The sequence below is a fragment of the Sander lucioperca genome, chromosome 20 (assembly GCF_008315115.2).
Source record: "Sander lucioperca isolate FBNREF2018 chromosome 20, SLUC_FBN_1.2, whole genome shotgun sequence".
Taxonomy (NCBI): Eukaryota; Metazoa; Chordata; class Actinopteri; order Perciformes; family Percidae; genus Sander; species Sander lucioperca.
Window position 1 is genome coordinate 13130394 of NC_050192.1, and position 22217 is coordinate 13152610.

Sequence of the window (22217 nt, forward strand, 5' to 3'; positions counted from 1 at the left end):
TTCATTTCCATAATCCTACATTAACACTTTTAGGGGGGAAAAAAACTTTACCCTAAGTTTGTTATTTAGTACCTCTAAGCTTTGAAAGTGTGATCATTAAACTTTTTTTTTTGCAGTAAAATGAGATAGAATAAGACTGGATTTAAATGCAAGTAAAGATGTATGTTTTGAGAAATTTGTTCCAGTTTTTGACATGCAGTACAAAACTGCCATTCAAAACCACACGCAGGTGTCAAGTGGAATTAGATTCACAGGTGAAAAGGTCAAACTCTGACCCTCACAGACAGAAAGACAAGATGTTGGTCCGAAAAATGCAGGGAAAATGAAAAGGTCACTTTATTCAATACTCCCAACAGAGAAACCGAGACAGGCAGTTCAGGATCAGTGTTGTGCCTCTCTGGTAAGTGGACAGCTGATGAATCCTCCCCTGCTGGTCATCTGTAGCACATTTTATGACCCAAAAACATCATTCAGAGGTGAAATCTGGGAGTAGATGATTATATTCATCACAGTTATTTTGCTGTAGGTGCATTAAGACTGCAGTTATAGGTGCTATTTTTGATTTTCTGTTTTACACGTCTCTCCGCAACCTCTTAGGCCGATGTAAATGATAGCACTGACATGTTCCACATCCCTATCTGGATGAAGTCACGGTCCAGGTCTGAGGTGACCATATGGAGGTGACGGCTGTGTGGGTCTGACCACAGCTTCCCCTGCTCTGTGTGGCACTCTCTGGACACCATAGTTGGTGACGGGAGGTGGGATGAAGGGGTGACTGTCTAGCCCCCTCCATGCTGTCTAACAGGCTGGACATGTGGCACAGCATCTGTCTCTGGAGGACAAGCTCACACCAAAGATTGGCCTGGGTCACACACCCGTGTATGGACAAAGAGGGGGAAACAAGGTGCAACTTAAAGGTAATATCTTTGTTACTGTGGTATACGTACAGTATATAATTTGGAAGTTTGTGAATAATTAATTAAGCAATTAATAAATATAGCCTGTAATATATTCCTGTTTGCACACAGCTTCCCTGTCAAACAAATATATTTGACTTAAAAAATCTAAATATCAGATCGGAGTATTAGACTTTGTCGATCCCTCTCTCTCGCTCTCTCTCTCTCTCTCTCTCTCTCTCTCTCTCTCTCTCTCTCTCTCTCTCTCTCTCTCTCTGCAATGTGTCTGCTTGCCACACACACACACACACACACACACACACACACACACACACACACACACACACACACACACACACACACACACACACACACACACACACACACACACACACACACACACAGGCAGGCAGGCAGGCAGCAGTCCCTTCCAGCTCCTACCCTAGAAAGTTTTTCTTGTGTCTCAAGTTTGCAGCTAATTAGCCAAAAGACAAAACAAATAGTTAACTTCTGTCTTGCTAACATGCATGAGCTACTAGCTTATGTAATAAGTTAGCTAAGGTTTAGATGAGGCATCATGGCCAGTTGTCAGTCAGTTGATTATTCTAAATATATACAAACACCAAAGGAAACTGCCACAATGTATGCACATTTTGGCAGTTTCCTTTGGTGTTTGTGATTAACTTGATGAATTCTAAAGAGTATCTGTGTGAACTGATTATTTTGTTGAGTTTTTATTAAATCTATTAAACAATTGCGTAAGGGAACTGAGATAAGTTGTGTTAATATATTTAATGTTTTGTTTAAATTTCAAATAAATAATTATTCATAGTATTATATTATAGGCCTTTTTTTTTCCTTGAGCCAGTGCCGTCCAAATGTCTGTGCACTTCCCTGCTTACAAGCCAGGGGTTTGATATATTGCCTTAAGGATTATAACTTTAAAGATTATATATTATATATGTGAACCAACATCTGATAGTTGAACTTATTAATCAGGAATTAGTGGATTTTGTATTGTTGTGTGATACAATAGTGCTGACTTTGGTACAACTAAAAGGACAAAACACATGTATCCAGTGAGGCTCTGAAGGCCAGAGAGTGTGGGACAATTTAACACAGCCACAAGCAAAATACATGGAATGGCAATTGCTACAGCCAGAATGGAGCCCGTGTGTGAGTGTGCAGAGATACACACACACAAAATCACAAATGAAACGTTGAATGTAAATGGTCTACGAGAGTCATAAATCTCTCAGTGGCCTCTGGGCAGCAGGGGTCGGGCAGCCAGCAGTCCTGTCAGAATAGTGCAGCTGTGTGAACAGAGATAGCCACTGTGGTTCCGGAGACACCAAGGCAGGCCTGCGGCATGAAAACTGGAACTGGCCTCTGAAATGCTCCGTTAGTTTTTCAAAATGGAAGGTGCTGAACAGGTCTGTTACAAACACTATATCCATTTTGGGTGAAAAGTTATTACCATAACTCAAAAATAGCTGCAGTCTGTTTTGTTGTTTCATCCACAACAGACATTTAATATCTAAAATGAAAAATCACCCCTAATTTTGCTGTCAGGATTGTACATAATTTCATTCAATAAAAAGTTTTATTGGAGAAGGAGCTTGTGAACTGCGTGCTTACGGTCAGCTAGCAAGCTTGTTAACACAGTCCTCTAATGGGACAAAAAGTTCACACAGTTTATTAAAAAAACTATTTGTAACATCAACTCCTGTCTCCTGTCTGCAAACAATTCTCGTCTGTGGAGCTGTTTATACTCCGACAGAGGAGTGGGAAATTGGATGGTGCAACATAGCTAATGAGCTACTATAGCTTCTTCCATTTTGGATTCTCTGGCTCTCCGTCCCCTAAAAGGTCAGCACTGTCAAGACGGCTTGCATATTTGAGGGTCAAAGTTCACCAGAGTAAAACTTGATCAGACTGTATAAAAGAAAATGACATAGCCACAGCGCCATGGATTACTGTTTTGAAACCCAGAGATTGGCATTTTGGCGCATGTTGATTTTTTGGAACCGTGCCAATATTTGGACAAGGGGGTGAAGCTGGGGTTGGGTGATAAGCCAGTGTTGTTAAGCTAAACGCTAAAGAGGTAAACTTTGCTGATTTTCAACCGGCTGACGCATATCACCCGGCGGACTTTTGCTCCGGGAGCTGGCATGGTTAATCTGCATGTATTGTCTGCGCTGCAGTGACCCAGAGCCTGTTGAAAATCTGCAACTTTCGTTACAACCTAATGCTAGCGCAAGCTAGCTGGCTTGGTTAGCAGGGTGCATCTGAATACTGAACAAGACATTTTTATGTGACAAAATGTTACAATGAACTTTCATTAACTGAAAACACACTGTAAAAGGGTCAAAGTGTGACGACGAAAACATGAACACCAAAAAACAAGTTTGAAGCTATTTATATGTACACAGTGTCATGGATATGCATTACTAAGCCTCTATTCTGATTGGCAGGTAGCCATGGTAGCGACCTGTCAATCAAAAGGTAGCCACACTCTAAAGCATCCCCTGCTTTATTGTCTATTGGACTATTATTTACAAAATGAACATTGTGCTGTATTGAAAAACACTTAAAACTAGCGATTAAGACCATAAATTCACTTATGAAAATGTTTACTGAGGTAATAATCCCAGTGAGAAGTAGGGTCATTTTCTCATAGACTTCTATACAATTGGACTTCTGCAACCAATGGAGTCGCCCCCTGCTGGCCATTAGAAAAAAATGCAGGTTTAAAGCACTTCCGCATTGGCTACACTTTTCAGACCCGGAAGCTACACCCCTTTTTTATACAGTCTATAAACTCAATGTGAGAATCGACTCCAACAAAATCAACCTGTTATTCTCAAATGTCTCATTGCTCTAAAAAGAAATCACAATGGTCAGGACCAAGACATAAGGGATTGAGAGACACACAAGAATATTACATCACCAAAGTATCTAACGAGAGTTACAGTTTGTCCCAAAGCTCCAGTCCATTGTCACTGTGCACCTGTTCTATGGTTTATCCCCTGCTTTTACTACAGTACAGCATCAGCATCATTTCGTTTTCCACTGGTATAATGAGCAGGTGGTAGCCTGTTGTGTAGCACCGTTAGAAGTACAACAGAACAAAAAACACTTTTAGAATGTGTAGTGTTGTGTGTGTGTGTGCCAAAGTAAAATGAGAAAGTGGAGAAACAGATTGCTCAGAGGGAGAAAGAGAGAGGGGGAGAGAGACTAATGAAGGTTATGGAGAAGGAGAACGTATGAAAAAGGAGAGGAGAAGAAATGAGTCTGGAATGATAAAGGAGAAAAGAGACAGAAGGATTGTTGAGGAGTCTCTCTGGATTTGCCAAATCCCCTCAGCCTCAGAGTTTCGGGACAAAGTCACACTGACACACTTACTGCCTGGTGAGCTCTGTCTTTCTTTCTTTCTTTCTCTCTTTTTCTCTCTTTCTTCTGAACTGGTAATGAGAACTGTAGGTGTTCGCCGAGTGTCACATGCACACCACAGAGCGTTTAACAGTAAGCGGGTGTGCTCGCTCACACACACGTGCGCACACACACACACACACACACACACAAAAACACACGCTCGCAATATTCTTGGACGTCTGCCACAGCGCCAGGACACCTACAGTGTGATGCGGAATAGGGAGGAAACCATAAGGGCCACTTTTATGTTCTCCAACACCATGCTTTATGATACAATCATACATCTGTTGTTATGTTATGCCAAATGAAAATTGCCTGAGCTTTAGTTGTTTTTGGTGCCATATGTAAAGTCCAGTTAACTGTAAGATAATCAGCAAACGCATACAGTCTGTATGTTAAGCAGTGTACAGTCAACATGTAATTCTAGATCTGTATCAACATTCTTACTGTAACTAACTTTCGTCAAGAATGCAAATGTATTTCCCAAAATGTCAAACCATTCTTTCCAATGTATTCAGCCACATCCTTTGTACATGTCTTTAAATAGACAGCACATAGTTCATTGCTCTGTAGGTTACTATATTTATCTCTTTGTTACAGCCAGTTTATTCAATTCACCTCAATGGTATCAAAGGAGCCATGCCCTTCTAGGGTTTCCTTTAACTGACATGGCTAATTTTCTTGCACACCACCCAGGCAGACAACACAGACATCCACCATCTCATTAAAGCATGGTGGAATTTAGTCAGAGAACATAATGAGTATGAGACTGCAGAGCTGTGAGTAAAAGCAGCATGTAGCAATGTAGGGTTGGGGTCGTTATAATGTATTTCTTACATTTTATAGAGCCTATAACAAGATCATCAACATCAAATCACTGACAACAGCCTCACTGTCATTATCATTGGACACAGTAAGAGTTTATTTCCCACCAGTGCTATAAATGTACACACTTTTGACACAACTGCATACTTTAGATGGTAGATGGTAGGTAGATGATATATTTTACATTACAAAACTAATGAACAACAGCTCATTCTCATAATGCTATCCAATGTATCCATGTATCCAGTTTCCCTACCGTCTGTAACCGTGTAACATACTAAATGATGAATGAATCCTTGCTGCTGGCCTCATATTCGCCCATACTGTACTTCAACAACAGAGAAAACCCAGAGCACGTGTTTCCCCACAATCAGCTCCACACATTTAACCATATCTTTGCTGTAGAAAACCATGTACCAACATGTTTATCTTCTTCTGTAATTGAATTTAAAGTTCACATTAACAGATAAAACCTGTTCAAATACCACTGACCACCACTTTCTAAAGCAATCAGAGAGAACAAACACATCATTTTCTTCTATTTCTCAAAGAATGGCACATTGGAGATGTTTTTTTCAGTAGATTCACACTTGCTGACACTTATCTAATCGACGCATTCCAGCCAAGCCCAATACAAGATGACAAGTTATACATTTACAGTGTGTTACTACTCATTATGACTGCTCAATATGATCGTTTGTGGAGGTAATAATGAGAGCGTCAGCGAAAAAGATGTATTTCTTGATTTTCAGATATTTAATTTCTGCTGATTTATTGGGGTAATTTATATGAATAAAAGGGCCAACGGTCAATGATCTACATCAACACATATTGTAAATATACCTTCAAATGAAAAGCATTAAAAAAAAAAAAGAATCGCAGAAGTTGAATAGTATTTTTTACATGACAGCAGCAGCAATGTGAAAACTGTCACATCAGGTCAGAAGAAGCAACAAAAACAAGTCCAGTTCTGACAGATAGCAGAGAAAAAACAGCAGAACACAATTGTCGGTTGTTCTTTGAACTGTATTGCTTCAGTCACAGGCAAGAGGAGATGTGATGAATTCCCCTGGAGCCAGGGCAGGAAAAAGAGCTCAACTTGTTCTCACATCTCCTGCTGCTCAGGAGAAATAACTAGCTCCCCTCACTTTGATGGAGAGAGGAATACACACAAACATACACACACACACACACACACACACACACACACACACACACACACACACAGGCTCTCCGCCTGGCTGCTTGGAAGTAACTCCTTTTTGTACAGTTCTCTCATGTCCCTCTCCCATTTTTCTCCTGGTTTCCCACTCAACCTGTCTTTCACCTCTTTCTCAAATGACTTTGCTCAGTTCCTTCTTGTTATCCTGTCTCACTTTAACATTTTTTGCTCATTGGAGGCAAATTCAATTCTCAAAACCATTCCTGCCATCATAATCATCATCATTGCCTCTGCTGTCGTGAAGTTCATCACAGTGATGCTTCCCATTATCAACCCCACCAAACCTCCTCTCTCTTCACTTTAAGTCTCACTTACCTGTGCAATCTCATACAGCAGTTTGTAGTGTTCCTCCCGTTTCTGCAAGGTGCACAAATTGCAGCCCATTCTAGTTGTCAGGGAAACAGTGCAGAGTGCCCGCTGGAGTGTGCGTGCTGTCTACGGTGTGTGTGTGTGTGAGCTCCCCCTGGGGCGAAACACACTCGGGCTCCTCTTCCTTGGCTCCCCCACTCCTCTTTCTCATTCGTGTATCCTCAGAGATCCCCTCTGTCGCTCCGAGCGCGGGAAACGCACACACACACAAACACACACACACACACACACACACACACACACACACACACACACACACACACACACACACCCACGTGTATCAGCTCACTGCTTTAGTAAAGGTTGTGGATGTAGTTCCTTCAGTGTCTGTGTGTGTGGGGAGTGTATCAGTGGTAAGATGAGTAAAAGCACCTGGCTTCTCTTTCCCTCTTGCCTGTCACTCCTTCCCTTGAATCTCACTTGCATGCCTAACACTCTCTCTCTCTTCTTCACCACCTCCTCTCTCAGTGTGAGTGAGCACACACTCGTACGCTCACACACTTTTGGCTGATGGAGACACACCTCCTCCTGTGGCAGGCTGCCTACACATGCCTGCTCCTACTCCGGCTCATGAATAGACAGCTTCCTCATTGGCTGTTTAAGGAAAAGGGGCTGGGAGAAGAGGGAGGGGACTGGTCTTATCTTGGGCAGGTTCAGTATCTGAACATCAGTGTTGTTGCTTGCAGGCAAAGTGAAGGACATGCTTAATGTGTGTGTGTGTGTGTGTGTGTGTGTGTATTTGTTTGTGTGCATGTGTCTGTATTTGTATGCTCAAGAGTGCTTCTGTTTTTTATCTGTTTGTACACATTTCACCAACAAAAAAAAACGCAAAATCCCTAAATTTCTATACAAAAGAACTCAAACAGGAGTTAAAATGCAATCCCTACAGTTAATCAAGTTTCAGGGAGGGCTATTTGTCTGCGCCCCCATTTGACAACTGGATTTGGCATAGAAATCAATCTCATTTGGATTCAATCAGATAGCCTTTTGCACTCAGTACAATGGTTGGAGTGGTGGTGTTTAGTGGCCTCCATAGATTTACAGTCAGAGAATGATAGTCACCAAAGAGATGCTCCCTCTATCTCTCTCTCTGCCGGCAGTTAGACAAGGGCACCGGACTGGGTTGACACACACAGGAAGAAACACAGACCAGTATTGATTGGCTTCAAATTAGCTTCCAGCCCAACTGGCCCCTCACCACGGGGGGTGAGAGGACAGAGGGGGAGTGAAGGAAAAGGGGAGAGAAGAGGATGGAAGACTCTGCGATGCTGTTAAGATCAATTGAGAGAGCAGCCCACATAACGCTGGTTATGTACCAGATGCTTTTCTACTGCATTGTAGGACTTGACTCTCCTCGCTCTTTTTTTGTTTTTCCATGGCAAAAGTTGTGGATAGTACCTGGTACCTGACTTTTTGAGGAACACCTCGGTAGAGGTTCCAAGCAAGCTGAGTTGATACTATGGTGGAGTTAAAACACTGCAGACCACTGATTGGTCAGAGAGAATCGTCACTAGCATGACACGGAACTTCCTGCACAAACCTGCGATTTTTAAATTGCCAAGCTACTGCCAATAGCGACCACAATTTTTGTATTCTCTCGTCCCAGAATAAAAAAAAAGGCAGGTATCTACATGGTACACTACGCCGTACAATTGACGAAGTGCAGATGTTCCAGACATTGCGTTCTGTATCCTGTCATATAGAAATAAACATATATATATATATATATATATATACATACATATACATACATAACTGAGATAAGATCCATATCAATGCAAATCAAACCAGCTATTAGGCTAACTGAAATAAAACCATGCCAATCTCTAGGTATGGTGAAGGGTATGTGATGATGTGGGGCTACTTTAATTCCAAAGGCCAAGGGAACTTTATCAGGATGCATAGTATCCTGGATCCATGAAATAACTGGCCTTTAAAAATAAAAATCTGCCTTCCTCTATGGGGATTTAACATAGGGGTATGTATAATTATGGCCCCTGTATTTTAAGGAAGAACATTTATTTATTTACAATACATTATTCATTCACAAAAAAAATTGGTGTTCTCAAAGGTTGGATTTTTCCTCATTTTTTTAATTAAGGCATTAAGATCAATTTCCAAAAGATGATTTTTTTATTCCTCTTTTTAGTCAACTTGACCATGGGTATGAATACTTATGAGCAGCACTGTACATACACACATACATATATATACATATATATATATATACACTTTGTAAACCTATTACATGCACAAAAAAAGATATATAACACAATAAAGGAAAGAGGAAAAGCCAAAAAGCATAATATGAGCACTTTAATTCTTTGTGGCATAGATTCAGCAAGGTGCTGGAAACATTCCTCACAGATTTTGGTCCATATTGACATGATGGCATCATGCAGTTTTCATTCAACCTTCAGCCTGTAGCCTTCAGCATCACAATGGGAAGCATGGAACTCACTCACTCAATGCTTAACAAAGTATTGTACTGTGTGTTTACTCAAGTGTTTATGTTCCAAGTATAGGTTTGAGTTATTCTTTCTTTACAAAATGTCAGTACATTTCACACTGTAGTATTATTTATTTAACATTGCAGTTCATAAATTGCATTAACCAACAGTATAAAATCTGATATGGAACTAGTCTTATGGAGAAGATAGATACACCCGGTCTGCTTGACGAATAGCCGTCACTAAGACTATGAACAGAGAGTGCAGATGCGTCATCCTCCTTATCACCAGTCATGCAGGTACAAGGACCATAGTGGTTCAGTCAAGGGCGTCAGAGCACATCCAGATACAGCCCCCCAGATAACACTTAACCCTTTCTCTCCGATCACTCTTGTCCTTTTCTGATGAGGTCACCGCTTTCCCCACCAACCTCTGGAGGTGACTTCTCAGGGGTGACATCACCGCCCTGATGAACTTTAGGGTTCTTTATTTTTTGTTGTTCTTTTTGTTCTCTTCTGTTGGTCTCTCCACCTCTTTTTCAGTGCTGATGTTTGCAGTCTGAGTATGGGATTAGCAATATTACCAGACTGCCACTGTAATCCGTAAACTCAGATTTGCTGACGGACACAGAGGGCTAAACGTGTGTCCAGAACACACACTGTCATACCCACATATTTGCAACAAAAACGTGAAATATTCCATTTCCTTCCTCCACTTTTCACTGAAGGGAATGTAAATCTGAGATGCGCGACATTTCTACACAAGGTGACATCATCATTGTGGTCATTTATGGCCTTTCACCATCAGTTTTATTGTTCATATCATCCACTTTCCATCATCTCTACAATTTCTGCCATTGGTTTCATCATCCTGTTCTATTGCCTCTGTGTACTTGAGACACTGGACAGATGTCTGGCTCATGTTCTCATATAAAATTGAAGAGACTCGTATAACTTTAAAGAGACGTGGGATTTGAACCCTGCAGATGAAAAATTTTATGAGGAATATTGCACAAACAAAATGCGCTCCATCATCAATGATGTCTGACAACTGGACTGAATATGCAGCAGCAGAGTGGTGTCATACCTGTAAGGTTGCATGCTCAATACAGTCTTTGACCGGTAGTTAACTTTAGGGTGAGGAGGGTTCAAACTGCTGTACTGGTCATTTCATATTTTATGGTAAAGTCTGTCAGTGGGATCTGCTGTCAGTCAAAGGTTAACCAAAAATAGCTTGCTGCAGGGGAAAAGTGTTGCACTTCAAAGGAAGCCTGAAACACCACATTAGCATAATGTCCTATATGGCTGTGATTGAAAGAAAATTGGCCATTCCGCACGTTCCTCTCTGAAAATAGAAACTTGTCAGGTGAGCTCTCTGATCCATTTCAGTGTTGAATCTACAGTAAATCTTAGTATAAACTTTGAAAAAAGAAAATTCTTAAAGCAGTCCGAGTTCTAGGTACAGCAGGTAATTATAGCTGCGTGAATCCTTCATCGAGATGTTCAAAGGCCACAGTATCCTTGACGACAGACGGAGCAGTGCGTCCTGGGTAGAGAGCGGATCTAATCAGGAACGATGATCACGCATTCGTTCTGTGCTCAACGGCCTGCCCTGCAGAATACCAACAAACTGCTGTTAAATAAGTTACAAGTGCAAACTTTTCTCTTACAAAGTTGCTTTGAAGCACATCGGCATAGACACATTCCGGACACGACATAAAATACATAAAAACACCCCCAGTTCAAACCAGCACAAGATTCTGCTTCAGAGAAGTCGGAAACAGAGCTTAAAGCAGATTTTTTTTATGACCAGTAGGAAACATGCTAATTACTTCTGATAGTAATCTTCAATTGAATGATTGACAGAGTTGTCTAGTCCAATTTGCTGGTTTCACTTGCTTATATAAAAAATATTCAATCAGTTCTCAACCACCTGTTGTGATAAAGTTAGCTTTTAATGTGACTTTTAGATGTCATGCCATGGATGGAAAGATCAATACAAAACAGCATAATTTCTGCTAGCATAGACCGCTGAGCATCTCAAAGCCAATGGCGAGAGAGAAGCCTGGGGGCGACCAACACACAGCTCTCAATAGCCATAACCCATACATTATTTAACACTCTGAACCATTCATCTAGGTAAAAACACGATTAGAGTGCTACTTACAGCATGCAGCAAAAGGCCAAGGGGAAATGATGGTATGTGATGGTAATTGAAAAGCGGCATCCTTTTCTGTTTTTTGTTTTAGTAATTACATTGTAACTATTCATTACTGTCTAATTACTTTACAGGAGGCCAGCATTCAGATCCAATCCTCATAATGATTGTCTCTCCTCCACTCATTGTCTCCTGATCTCAATTGTTGAAGCAAAATGACTGACTCTGTAAAAAAAAAAAAGGGCCTGAATGGCTCCAGTCATTTTAATTATCAAATTACGAGCAGAAAGAAGAAAAACAAAAGGCGGTCAAGCCCACAAAAGTACGGAAAAGACAAAACAGGGATCCATTGAACAAAACACAGAGGGACCTTTTGTTTACAATTTGCAGACTGCCAGTCTGGCAAAAATCATTCATTAGTCAGTTGTTGTAGAAACAGTGTCTTTTAAAGTCCAATTTTACTTGTGTGCTTTGAGCAGCTGGGCAAAGCGAGGTAGACACATGAACTCAAATTCACACATACACAAAAAAATCAAAGCGTGTGATAATGAAACCGCTCAGAGCTTGGCATCAGACAAACCGTGGCAGCCATTAAAACAAGTCAAATCACTGTTGAATCACTCGCTAACACTTTCTTTGTCATTGCTCCATTTAACAAGGCTATTTAGAAAAGCAAATCGCAACATTTCTTGAACCACTCTGACCACACACCCAGAGGCTGTGTTTCCCCGTTCCTTGCTCACTATTCAATATATACAGCAACTTAACCACCACAGTGCAGCATGACCACAGGCAACATGAGACCCTTACATTTTCTTTACTCAATAAGCTAGCAGCCAAACTGGCGTCTGACCAGCTGACCTCACACCACGTTGGCTGGGCAGGGTCAAGTAGCCCATAAGGGTGGAGTTGTCCTCAGGCACTGGGACACAGGTTCAGATTTCCCTCGGTAGCTTTTCTTCGACTATTGAGCAGCTTGAATGCACTCAAAATCAGGCTGCAAAGCATAAAAGACATTTGTTCAACGGAAAGACATTTACCTCTTGAAAGAAGTGACAGTTGCACTAACAAAATTACGAGAAAGTTTAACTGGTCTGAACTGATTTGTACCTTGAATTGGTTTTTGGCGAGGCTCAAGGGCTGGACTGAAATATCGCAACAACTATTGGATGGATTACCATTTAATTTGGTACAGAGATCCAGTTGTGAAATGTCTCCATAGCTCTTGAATGAATTGACTAGAAATTTGGTATAGACATTTGTGTTTCCACAAACATATTTTTATGGCCATTTTGAAGTATCGCAGTAGAAAAGCTGTATGGAAACAGCAAAGTTCGATGAAACTTCCTCATTGGCGCAAAACAACGTACTGTATCCTCGCTTGAGGTAGTTTTTGCCTTTGCTGAAAGAGAGTTGATGTGCTAGATGGGATATGGAAAGGCCTTTGACAAATAAGTTCTGATGTACTAACATTTAACAGGTTGTCCTGCATATTCTCATAACATTGCATTAATGTGTCTTCGTCTCCGGACAGCATGAAACATAGCCAATATAAAACTTGCTTAACTGAAACAAATTCCTGAATCGTAGATGGGTCAGATAGCAAAGGCGACTTGTTTTGTTTCCGGTTCGCAACCTCTACTTTTTCAACTCTGTTTATTGGCGGACCACAACCATGTGTAAAGCGTAGCCTATACCATCAACTTCTGACAAAACTATGCTTTGCGTAGCCTAGTTTATTTACTCTGAATGAGTTGATGGAAACGTGCCTTATTCGCATTTCTATTTTGCAACTTTTCAAGCTGGACAATTGAATAGAAACACGACTATTCATGTCCACCTCAGGATAAATTTTGATGAGCCCTTCACTTTTCAGTGAAACCATTAGAAAATGTAGTTTCTTTAATACTATGGTTTATGACCAAATACTACAAACAAATGACAGTCCAATCAGCCTCAACTGTACTTGATATGTGATGTGCTTAGTGCTAATTAGCAAGTGTTAGGTTGCTAACAAGCTAAACTAAAATTGTGACAATGTTAAACATACCTGCATTAAACATCGACATGTTAACACTGTTGTTTTGCGCATGTTAGCGTGCTAGCATTAGCTTTTAGCATTTAGCTTTCATTTATTCATACTATGGTTATCATCTATTCCAACATAAAAATATCAGTGAGTTGTGATATTTCCTTGGATTAGGATGGCACCAAGATCTTGGTTGCAGCTGTCGCCGTGGTCCTGCTGCACTCCCTGCTACCCTCTGCAGTGCCCTGCAGTGTCCTGCTGCGTCCTGCTGAACCCTGCTGTGTCCTGCTACGTCCACCTATGTTCTGCTGTGCCACGCTACATCCTGTAACGCCCTGCAGTGCCCTGCTATGACATGAACTACTACGACTACCATTTGTAGTCACTGTTCCATTATCTTTATTGTGACTATTATTGCCACTGTTCATCACATCCCCAACCGGCACCGTCAGACATCGCCTACCAAGAGCCTGGGTCTGTCCGAGGTTTCTTCCTAAAAGGGAGTTTTTCCTCGCCACTGTCGCACTAAATGCTTGCTCTTGGGGAATTACTAGAATTGTTGGGGCTTTGTAAATTATAGAGTGTGGTCTAGACCTACTCTATCTGTAAAGTGTCTCGAGATAACTGTTGTTATGATTTGATGCTATAAATAAAATTGAATTGAATTTAATTGATTATATTATTATTTGATCACAGCATCTTAGTCTATATCAACAACGTTTCATACACAGGATTATTCCGGTGCTGCCGGAGGTTCCGCCGGAAGTCCTTCATTTTCGGCCGGATGTCCCTCACCTTCCGGTGTCTTTGTGTTGGTATTCTAAACTCCAGTCGATGTATGAGGACTATGGATAATTGCTCCCATCTATCTATCTATGCAGGGTAAATCGAGACAGCTAGCTAGACTGTCAAATCTGAGTTTCCTCTTGCACGACTAAAACAACTTTTGAACGTACACATGTTCCACCTACACAAGTTCCTTTCCGAGGCTATTTTGCAGAGGCACCGTTGCTCCAACTGGCTTTAGTGCAACCCAAAACGATTGTGACTGGTTAAAAGAAATGCCAATAAACCAGAGCATGTTTTTTTACTATCACGGAATGTTGTGTGGAATAGTCAGACCTTCCTCCACAGCACTGTAGAGATAGGTCTGGCAATGTGAGACTACAGCATCTAAACCAACTAGCTCATCTGCCACACAGCTGAGTCTCAGGTTCCACCCAGGACCAAAGTGTGTGTATGTGTGCATAAAAGAGGTAGAGAGACATTATCTGTGCTATGGCCTTAGGGTGTAAATATACACAGGATTCCCCCTATCCGCGCACACACACATTTACACAGGAGAGTTGCTGGGTTGTGGGCCTGACCCTGTTTTGTTAACCCAATAGCATAGCTCCAGTAAAACTGATTAGAGAAGTCTTCCCCTGCTGCTCCAAGGTCTTGCTGCTGGACTAATAGCACAAGTGGGCCTCTTAATCTTTCCACAACATCTGTGCCAGTATTGAACCATAAGAATCGATGGAGCACCAGGGCTAAGAGAGCAACCCGAGGGAGGGAGGAAGATAGGTAAAACAGATAGGTAGATAGACACGATATAGACCAATAGTTACCTAGAATTGTCCATCTTTTTCTAGTTTCGGTTCTCCTTCTGAATACTGTGCACATCTGTCTCTCCTTTACTTAATGTAGAGCGCAGGAAGGCCAAGCCAGCTGTTCCTCTATTGTCCAGGTGCTTAACAGGATTACAGGGGGGCCCAAGGCCAGCCTCTTATACACACACACACACACACACATACACACACACACACACACACACACACACATGCAGACTTATAGCACAAGGACACATCATACCACGGCTTTGTGGATAAGGGATGGAGCCATGCTTGGCTAAGCATGCAGATATTGTGTTATTGTGATGCTCAGAGTTAAAAAATAGGGTAAATAAAAAAAATAAAAATACCACACTGCAAACATTTTTACATTGTTTTCAGTCATTCAACCCTGGTTTTAGTATTATATCTGCATGTTATTCTTTATAGAGTGAACCTGGCAGTTATACTAAATGTTTTGTCACTATGCTCTGTCTTCCATCAAGTACCAATGTGATTGCATTTGGTTAAACACAATATACTTAAAGCACATACAGTGTTACAAAACAGGGTTATTAAGTGCTTCAAAGAAAACAACGCTAACATGCTGCTGTTTGGCAGGTATAATGTTTACCATGTTCACCATCTTGGTTTAGGGTCTTAGCATTCTAACATTTGCTAAAACCACTAAACACAAAGTAGAGCGGAGGCTGATGGTCTTTAATTTTGCAGGTATCTGGTCATAAATCAAGGTATTGTTCAAATTGAAAGTTTGACCAGATGATTGAACTAGATAAAAATCCAGAGGATCACCAAAGTTATAACAATGTACCCTGAGGGGTATATGAGTGTCTGTACCAAATGTCATGGCAATCTATCCAATAGTTGTGGAGACATTTCACAAATAAACACAAATGTCAACCTCATGGCGGTGCTAGAAGAAAAGCCAGTGGATCATCAAAGTAATTTGGATTCATTCTTTGTGCACGATGAACATCTGGACAACATTTTATGAGAATCCACCCAATAGTTGTTAAGATATAGTCGGGAAGTGGTGGTGGACCAACCTTCCGACTGACAGACATCTCCATCCATAGAGCTATGCCTCTAGCATTGCCAAAAGATGTCAGGACTAGATAAACCACTAAAGAACTTCTAACTCAGTTAGTAGTTCTAGCATTTGTTCGTAGTAAAAGGGCACCTCACTCAGTATTCTGAGTAAGATTAATCTATAATGTGATCTCTAGTGGTTCCCTTTTTTTTCTCTTTTCCCCCTTTTTCTCTCTCTGTTCTTTGCGTTATCCTGGAAGTCTTTTAAATTGTATCACTCGCTCAGGTTGGGTTTTGGAACGATCCTTTATGCACTTTATATTGAACACATTCTGTTAGGTTGCTGTTGGTTTGAAATCAAGAGCAGATTCAGACTCACAGGTTGAACATTATTAGAGCTGGAGCTTGATTAGAAGATAGACCTCAGCTGCGCCGGTAAGCCAGGTGCCCAGGAGAAGCCACACCCACACACACACTCACACACACCGACCAAAACAGAAAAACGCAGGTCACAAAAGGAAAAAACACTAAAAACCACATGAGTCACGGATACCCCGTGACAAATACACTATTTTCTGGCTGAGGGAGTAAACAACTAACCTCTTTCTTTATTGAGAATTAGCAATTAAAGAAACAAAGTGATTTTCAAAATACAACTGTCTGATTTGGGCTAAAACTCAAACATTTCTTAAAGGTTTGTTGTGTAATAATTTATGGTATCAAATATGTGAATGTGCTGTCATTTTGTCAAGCAAGAATTTGACTAACGTTTAAAAAGCTTACCATAATTATCTTGATGGTATTAATATTTTTTTATGACTGGGAGGCACTAGATTTCTCCTTTGAAATTTCAGTCGTTCTGCCGCCCACTCCTCTGCTTTTCTGTCTTCCTCATGCACATCCTCCCATGGCGGAGCATAGCCCTTTGATTTTTATCAGTGCAACGGCTGGGTTTAAAAGGGCTTCCCTGTTGTGAATTAATGTGGCCTTAATCTGGCCCCCCACACATGGTGATAAAGCGGTGTGAGAGACAGAGCGTGTTCGGTCAGAGGACACAAGATTAGCCATACGCCACTGAGCTCGAAGTGGGGACTGCAATGTTGTGTGCTGTCTCACTTCCTGGTTCCAGCTGCTGGTGCCCCCTTTCCTGTCTAATCCTAACTGAAGACAAGCTACTGCCTGCCAGGAAGGTAAGGAACTATCCATTGTCTCCCTGATCCTCCTTATGTCAGCATATTATGGTGCTTCATCTGGGACAAAAAAAGCACAAACACATGTTGATATGTTTTTGAACCAGCCCGCCTCACCCAGAAAACGACCACATCGGTTTGCTTATACAAACAGCTTAATAGCCGACAATTAACAGTTTCTTGTTAGGCGGCGACCTCTCGTGCTTTACAGATCTAAATCTGTAACGCAATGACGTCCGTGATGTCACGTTACGTCCTTCTTTTAATAGTTTTACGTCTTTCATTTTAGGCCAATCCCTGAAAACTTAGCTAAGTATTTTTGTTGCCTAAACTTAACTAGTTCCGTTTCACAATGTTTACTACGTGTTTAAAACTATGCTTGTTACGTTAAAGTGACTACATGTTGACTTTATGGAACTTTTAAATGTTTCTGAAACTGTGTAATTCTTCATCTTATGATCATATATAGCCTGTAACAGCAAAAAAGACTAAAAGTGAAAAGAACGCTATTTTTATTTATATATAGTTTTATTAATGCCTTTGTCTGGGACCGATTTTTCCCGCAAAGTTACGAAATGATTTACTGCACGAAGAACAGCTGTACAGCAACACGTTCCAATGGGTTACAGATTTTGGTATAACACCGTGTCAAGCGAATAGCGTTGTAACAACCGGAAAAGCCTGTGTAATTTTATTTTAGAAGTTATCTTTCAGGGCCATCACAGAAAAAAAGGAAATTAAACGAAGAACAACTAAAAGCTGAAAGGGAAAGTGACAGACGACGGGCAAAATCCGAGACACACTCGGTCGAGTCGGGAACAGATAGTCAGACAATCACGGGATTTTAAATTATTCTAAACCGACCTCGAATTGGCCCTCAGGTATGTAATGTCTATTTCATTTATAAAATACCTTTACAATGTGCGATGTGGTTGAACGTCAGTAGTCTACATTAAATTGAGTCAGCCTTCCAATTAGCGCCCGTTTTTTTTTCTGTCTGTGTTTGTGTTGGCCTATTTTCTTTTCCCTTGTCCCCCTGTTTCTGTGTAAAGCATCCTTGGGTTTCATAATTGCTCTATTTTAATCTAAGTTATTATAACGTTGGTTGCTAAAACAAAACTCCTAATGCTTTGGCTCGTGACACAGTGACAGTGATACTTTTACCCAGTTTAGCTCACGATACATCAAGGCTAAGTTACCGTATGCAACACTTGAAATGCAACGCTGCATCTGTAACGTATTCTCTTAATGTAAATGAATGATTTTTTTGTCTGAGCAAAACATTCATCAAGTAACTCTAACTTTTCTTTCTTTTTTTTCTTGGTTGCCAGGCAAGCAGGTAAGCAAATCTCTGCTCCGGCAATAGGAAAATAAAATAAAATGTCGACCTTCTATTATAAACGCAAATGTTTTGATGACGTCAATTCCTTTCCATGGCAGAAGGATCCCACATTGAGTTCACTTTTGAATACCTTATGTGCGCCACATTGTGTCCATACCAAAAGGGGCCCGAGCCCAAGAAGTGAATAAGCACACAGTATTGATTTGGGGCCCTCTGTGACTTAGGGTTTGGCTGGCTAACTCGTAGCGGTTGGCCTTACAGTCAATATGCTCAATAGAGTGCAGATTGTAGAACATACAGTAATTTGGCAAATCCTAAAGAACACAGATCTATACTGGGTAAATCTATACAGCAGGTCAGCAGGGACATACGGTACATGTCTATTTTAACAAATCATTTGTTGAGTTCTTTACTCACAGTTGGGCTTATCCCCAATGTTTGACTAGTAAGTTCATCCTAAAGCCTTGCAAGATCAATTCACCGTAGCCAAGAAGAGGTAAGACAAATGTCTACAAATATTAAATAGATTTTTTCTTTTTTTTTTGGTAGATGATGAATTTAATGGAAAAATGAGATAGACATGATTAAAAAAATATTTTATAAATGAACTGTATCTTCAGATGTTGTTATTGGTGGACAAGGCCTTTCAGATAAAGCCAGACAGATAGTTCAGGTTGTTGTTGTTGTTGCATCATGACCGTAATGAAATCACCAGATAAACAAATCTAAGCATTATATTGATCTGCTACCCGATCCATCCCACAATGCTTTTTATTTTATGTATTGCATCTGCTGGAGAGCCACAGGGCGTCTGGGTGGACAAATGTTCACTGTCTGTCGTTCACTTTCTTTTTAATGCTCATAATATGTCCAGATATTTTGAGACAGAATGTCTCCAGAATTATCCACACACAAATAAATGTGATTGACGGCTTGATTGACTGGGCATGCCTTTAGCACCCTGCTGGTCCCAATGTTCGTGGAAAGTGACCAATAAAAAATTTACTGTCCCCACGTTGGACATTCAACAGCAAAAAAAAAAAAGGCTTTACGAGGAGAAGCGGACCCATCATAATCCAATTGAATGGTTACATTTCATTCTGCAAAACATGTGTGTAACAAGAAAACATTTAGATCTTAAAAGCCCAAAATTACCAACATGAAATAGCAACAGGAGTTTTACATACTTGTGATTACATGTGATTTCTATGATGTACAAATACAATACGTAAAATTCAAACTCAAGCAAAAAGGCATAATAGCAAGGGCTGTGTTTTTTGTAAACAGTAACCATCTGTTTAGCATCGACATATAGGTCATTTCATAGATCGTGGACTACATGGTTCAAAGCAGCCTGAACACAGACGGTTTAGTACACACACAAAGCTCTGACACCGGCTCTGTTATGGCCACAGAGGTTAAAGCGATGCAAGGATCAGATGGCCTCAGTCTTTACAATGCTAATGAGGATGGTGGAGGACCTCTTTTTCACAAGTGCTGCGTATGGCAACACAGACACAAAATTGTGTACCTCAGAGAGAATCTTCTATTGACTTCGTTCCATGACCACCAACCTACTTTAAACTCAAGCTCTAAACTAGCCTTTTAAAGGAGCGAGAGCCAGTGCAAACTATTTCATTCATTTCTAAAGTATAAACCCACACCAGAAATCGTTACAGTGGCAATAATCTTTGGTTTTAGCAAAATATTTTGTCTAGAAGCTTGGTGACATAGTGACTACTTGTTACGGCTAGTTTTAAACTGCTGTAGGCTAGCGGTTTCCGCTAACCGCTCACTCGCTAACCGGCTGGGCCTGCACCAGAGCATATGAGCGGAATGGAGCGGTGAGAATCTCAGCTCATTGCTCACGGAACTGTTCACCCCTCCGCTCCCCCAGCTCAAAGCTACATCAGGCCGCTCCGCTCATTATCGCTCAGCGCTCAACGCAGTTTGCTTCGCGCTCAAATCGCCCCCCGCTCGCTCCAAAAAAGGAAAAAATCTACTCCATTATTGAGCCGAGTTTTGAATGAAAATAGTCTGTTGATGACAGTGCAAGACAGATGGATCCTGGGTCAGGCTTGACTGAGCATGCTTCAGACTCGTGGTGTGAGCGGAGCGAAATTGGAGCGGGAAATAGAGCAATGCTCCGTCCTTTTAAAAATGCCACTCTGCGCTCTGTCTAAAACCCGCCCGCTCGCGCTCCCCGCTCGCTCCCGCTCCACTCTGCTCACATGCTCTGGCCTGCACTAGTCAGTGCACTGCTCTTTTAACTCGCCTTTACATTTTCTTCACCATTGTTCACCATTTTGTTGAATAAAAAGTTAACGAAGGAAATAGAGGTATTTCAAATAAAGCACTTTAAGCTAACAAGCTTGCTAACAGTTTCTTTAAAAGACATATTTGTACCATCCACTATCTCGTTATAACTGTCTGTAAACCATCGCTCATTTTGGGGAACAATTTTTACTCCAATAAAGGAGGTTAAATAAAAGTGCAAAACAGCTAATAAGATATGATAGCTTCCCCAATTTTGGACTCTCTGGCTTTTTAATGCCCTCAAAGGTCAGCAACTGTCAAGAAGGCTTGCTATTGGTCAACAGTGCAAATTTCGTGCAAAGTTCAGCAAAATTAGACTAGACATTTTTTTCCTGCTGATTTAGTTCACCCTTGCAGGTGAATCCATAAATGACGGCAATTCCATTGGAATTGTTTTAAATGCTTGTGTGAAAAGGATTAGCCCTAAAGTTCTCACAAGGATAGAGCTTACAAGAACATTCACACTCTGATGTTTACAACTCTCTTTTCACCTTTATAAAATCTCTTGTTTTTCTAATACAACAGCAGCCTTGTCAGTTATTTATGATCCAATACCAAGCCATTCTTTTTACAACTACCCTGGACACGGAAAGGCACAGAAGGTCAGAGTGTAGGTTTTTATTGGCACATACCAATGGTGAAAGTCATAATGCTGTCAAAATCATTTCACAGCATTTTAACTGCTTGTTAAAGACATATCAGCCTGTCAGATATGACTAACGCACCTGCGTGCACAGTATATGCCATATGTTTTAATCAAATTAATCGTATTTAAAAATAGTAGGGTGTCTGGTACTAGGGCCTTATTTGTTACCTCCCTCGCTTGACTTGACATCATGCCGTGGTTGTCATAGCAACCATGCAATATGACAGAGCCAATGACAGAGGAGCACTAAGCGAAGATCTGTCACTGAAATAGCCTCATATGGTGGAGCCATGCTATAATGATGTGTGTACGTGTGTGTGTGTGTGTGTGTGTGTGTGTGTGTGTGTGTGTGTGTGTGTGCACAGATGAATCACACTTCTTCTGCTGCATCCACACAAAAGCCAAATCATTTTGGTTTGATTTGACCTGGGAGTTCTCCTCTGACCACTAACATGACAAAGATGAGCTGTCAAGTGTGTTTGGACAGTATGTCACATATTGATGGCAGACAAAAACAAATAAGGTTTGTCTATGTGGTTGTGCTTGACTGAACGTCAGGGTCGCAGGAGTAAAAGTAACCTGCACAAAGACTTCTTACAACAGTAAAACACATCTGATAAATAATGTTTGAGAAGCACCAAAACTTATTTTTTCACCTTTGCAGGAGGTTGTGTTTGGTGGCAGAGGGTCGCACACAT

At 40.9% G+C, this 22217-nt stretch overlaps 1 protein-coding gene across 1 annotated transcript in view; it reads right to left on the minus strand.

Annotated features, from left to right (window-relative positions):
- Positions 1-7224, minus strand: part of pdzrn4 (PDZ domain containing ring finger 4) — a 35726-nt gene extending 28502 nt beyond the window's left edge. Inside the window, exon 1 of the mRNA XM_031284929.2 lies at positions 6694-7224. Coding sequence (XP_031140789.1) covers positions 6694-6762 — 69 coding nt within the window. The 5' untranslated portion in view covers positions 6763-7224. The remainder of the gene's footprint in view (positions 1-6693) is intronic.
- Between the last annotated feature and the right edge of the window lie 14993 nt (positions 7225-22217).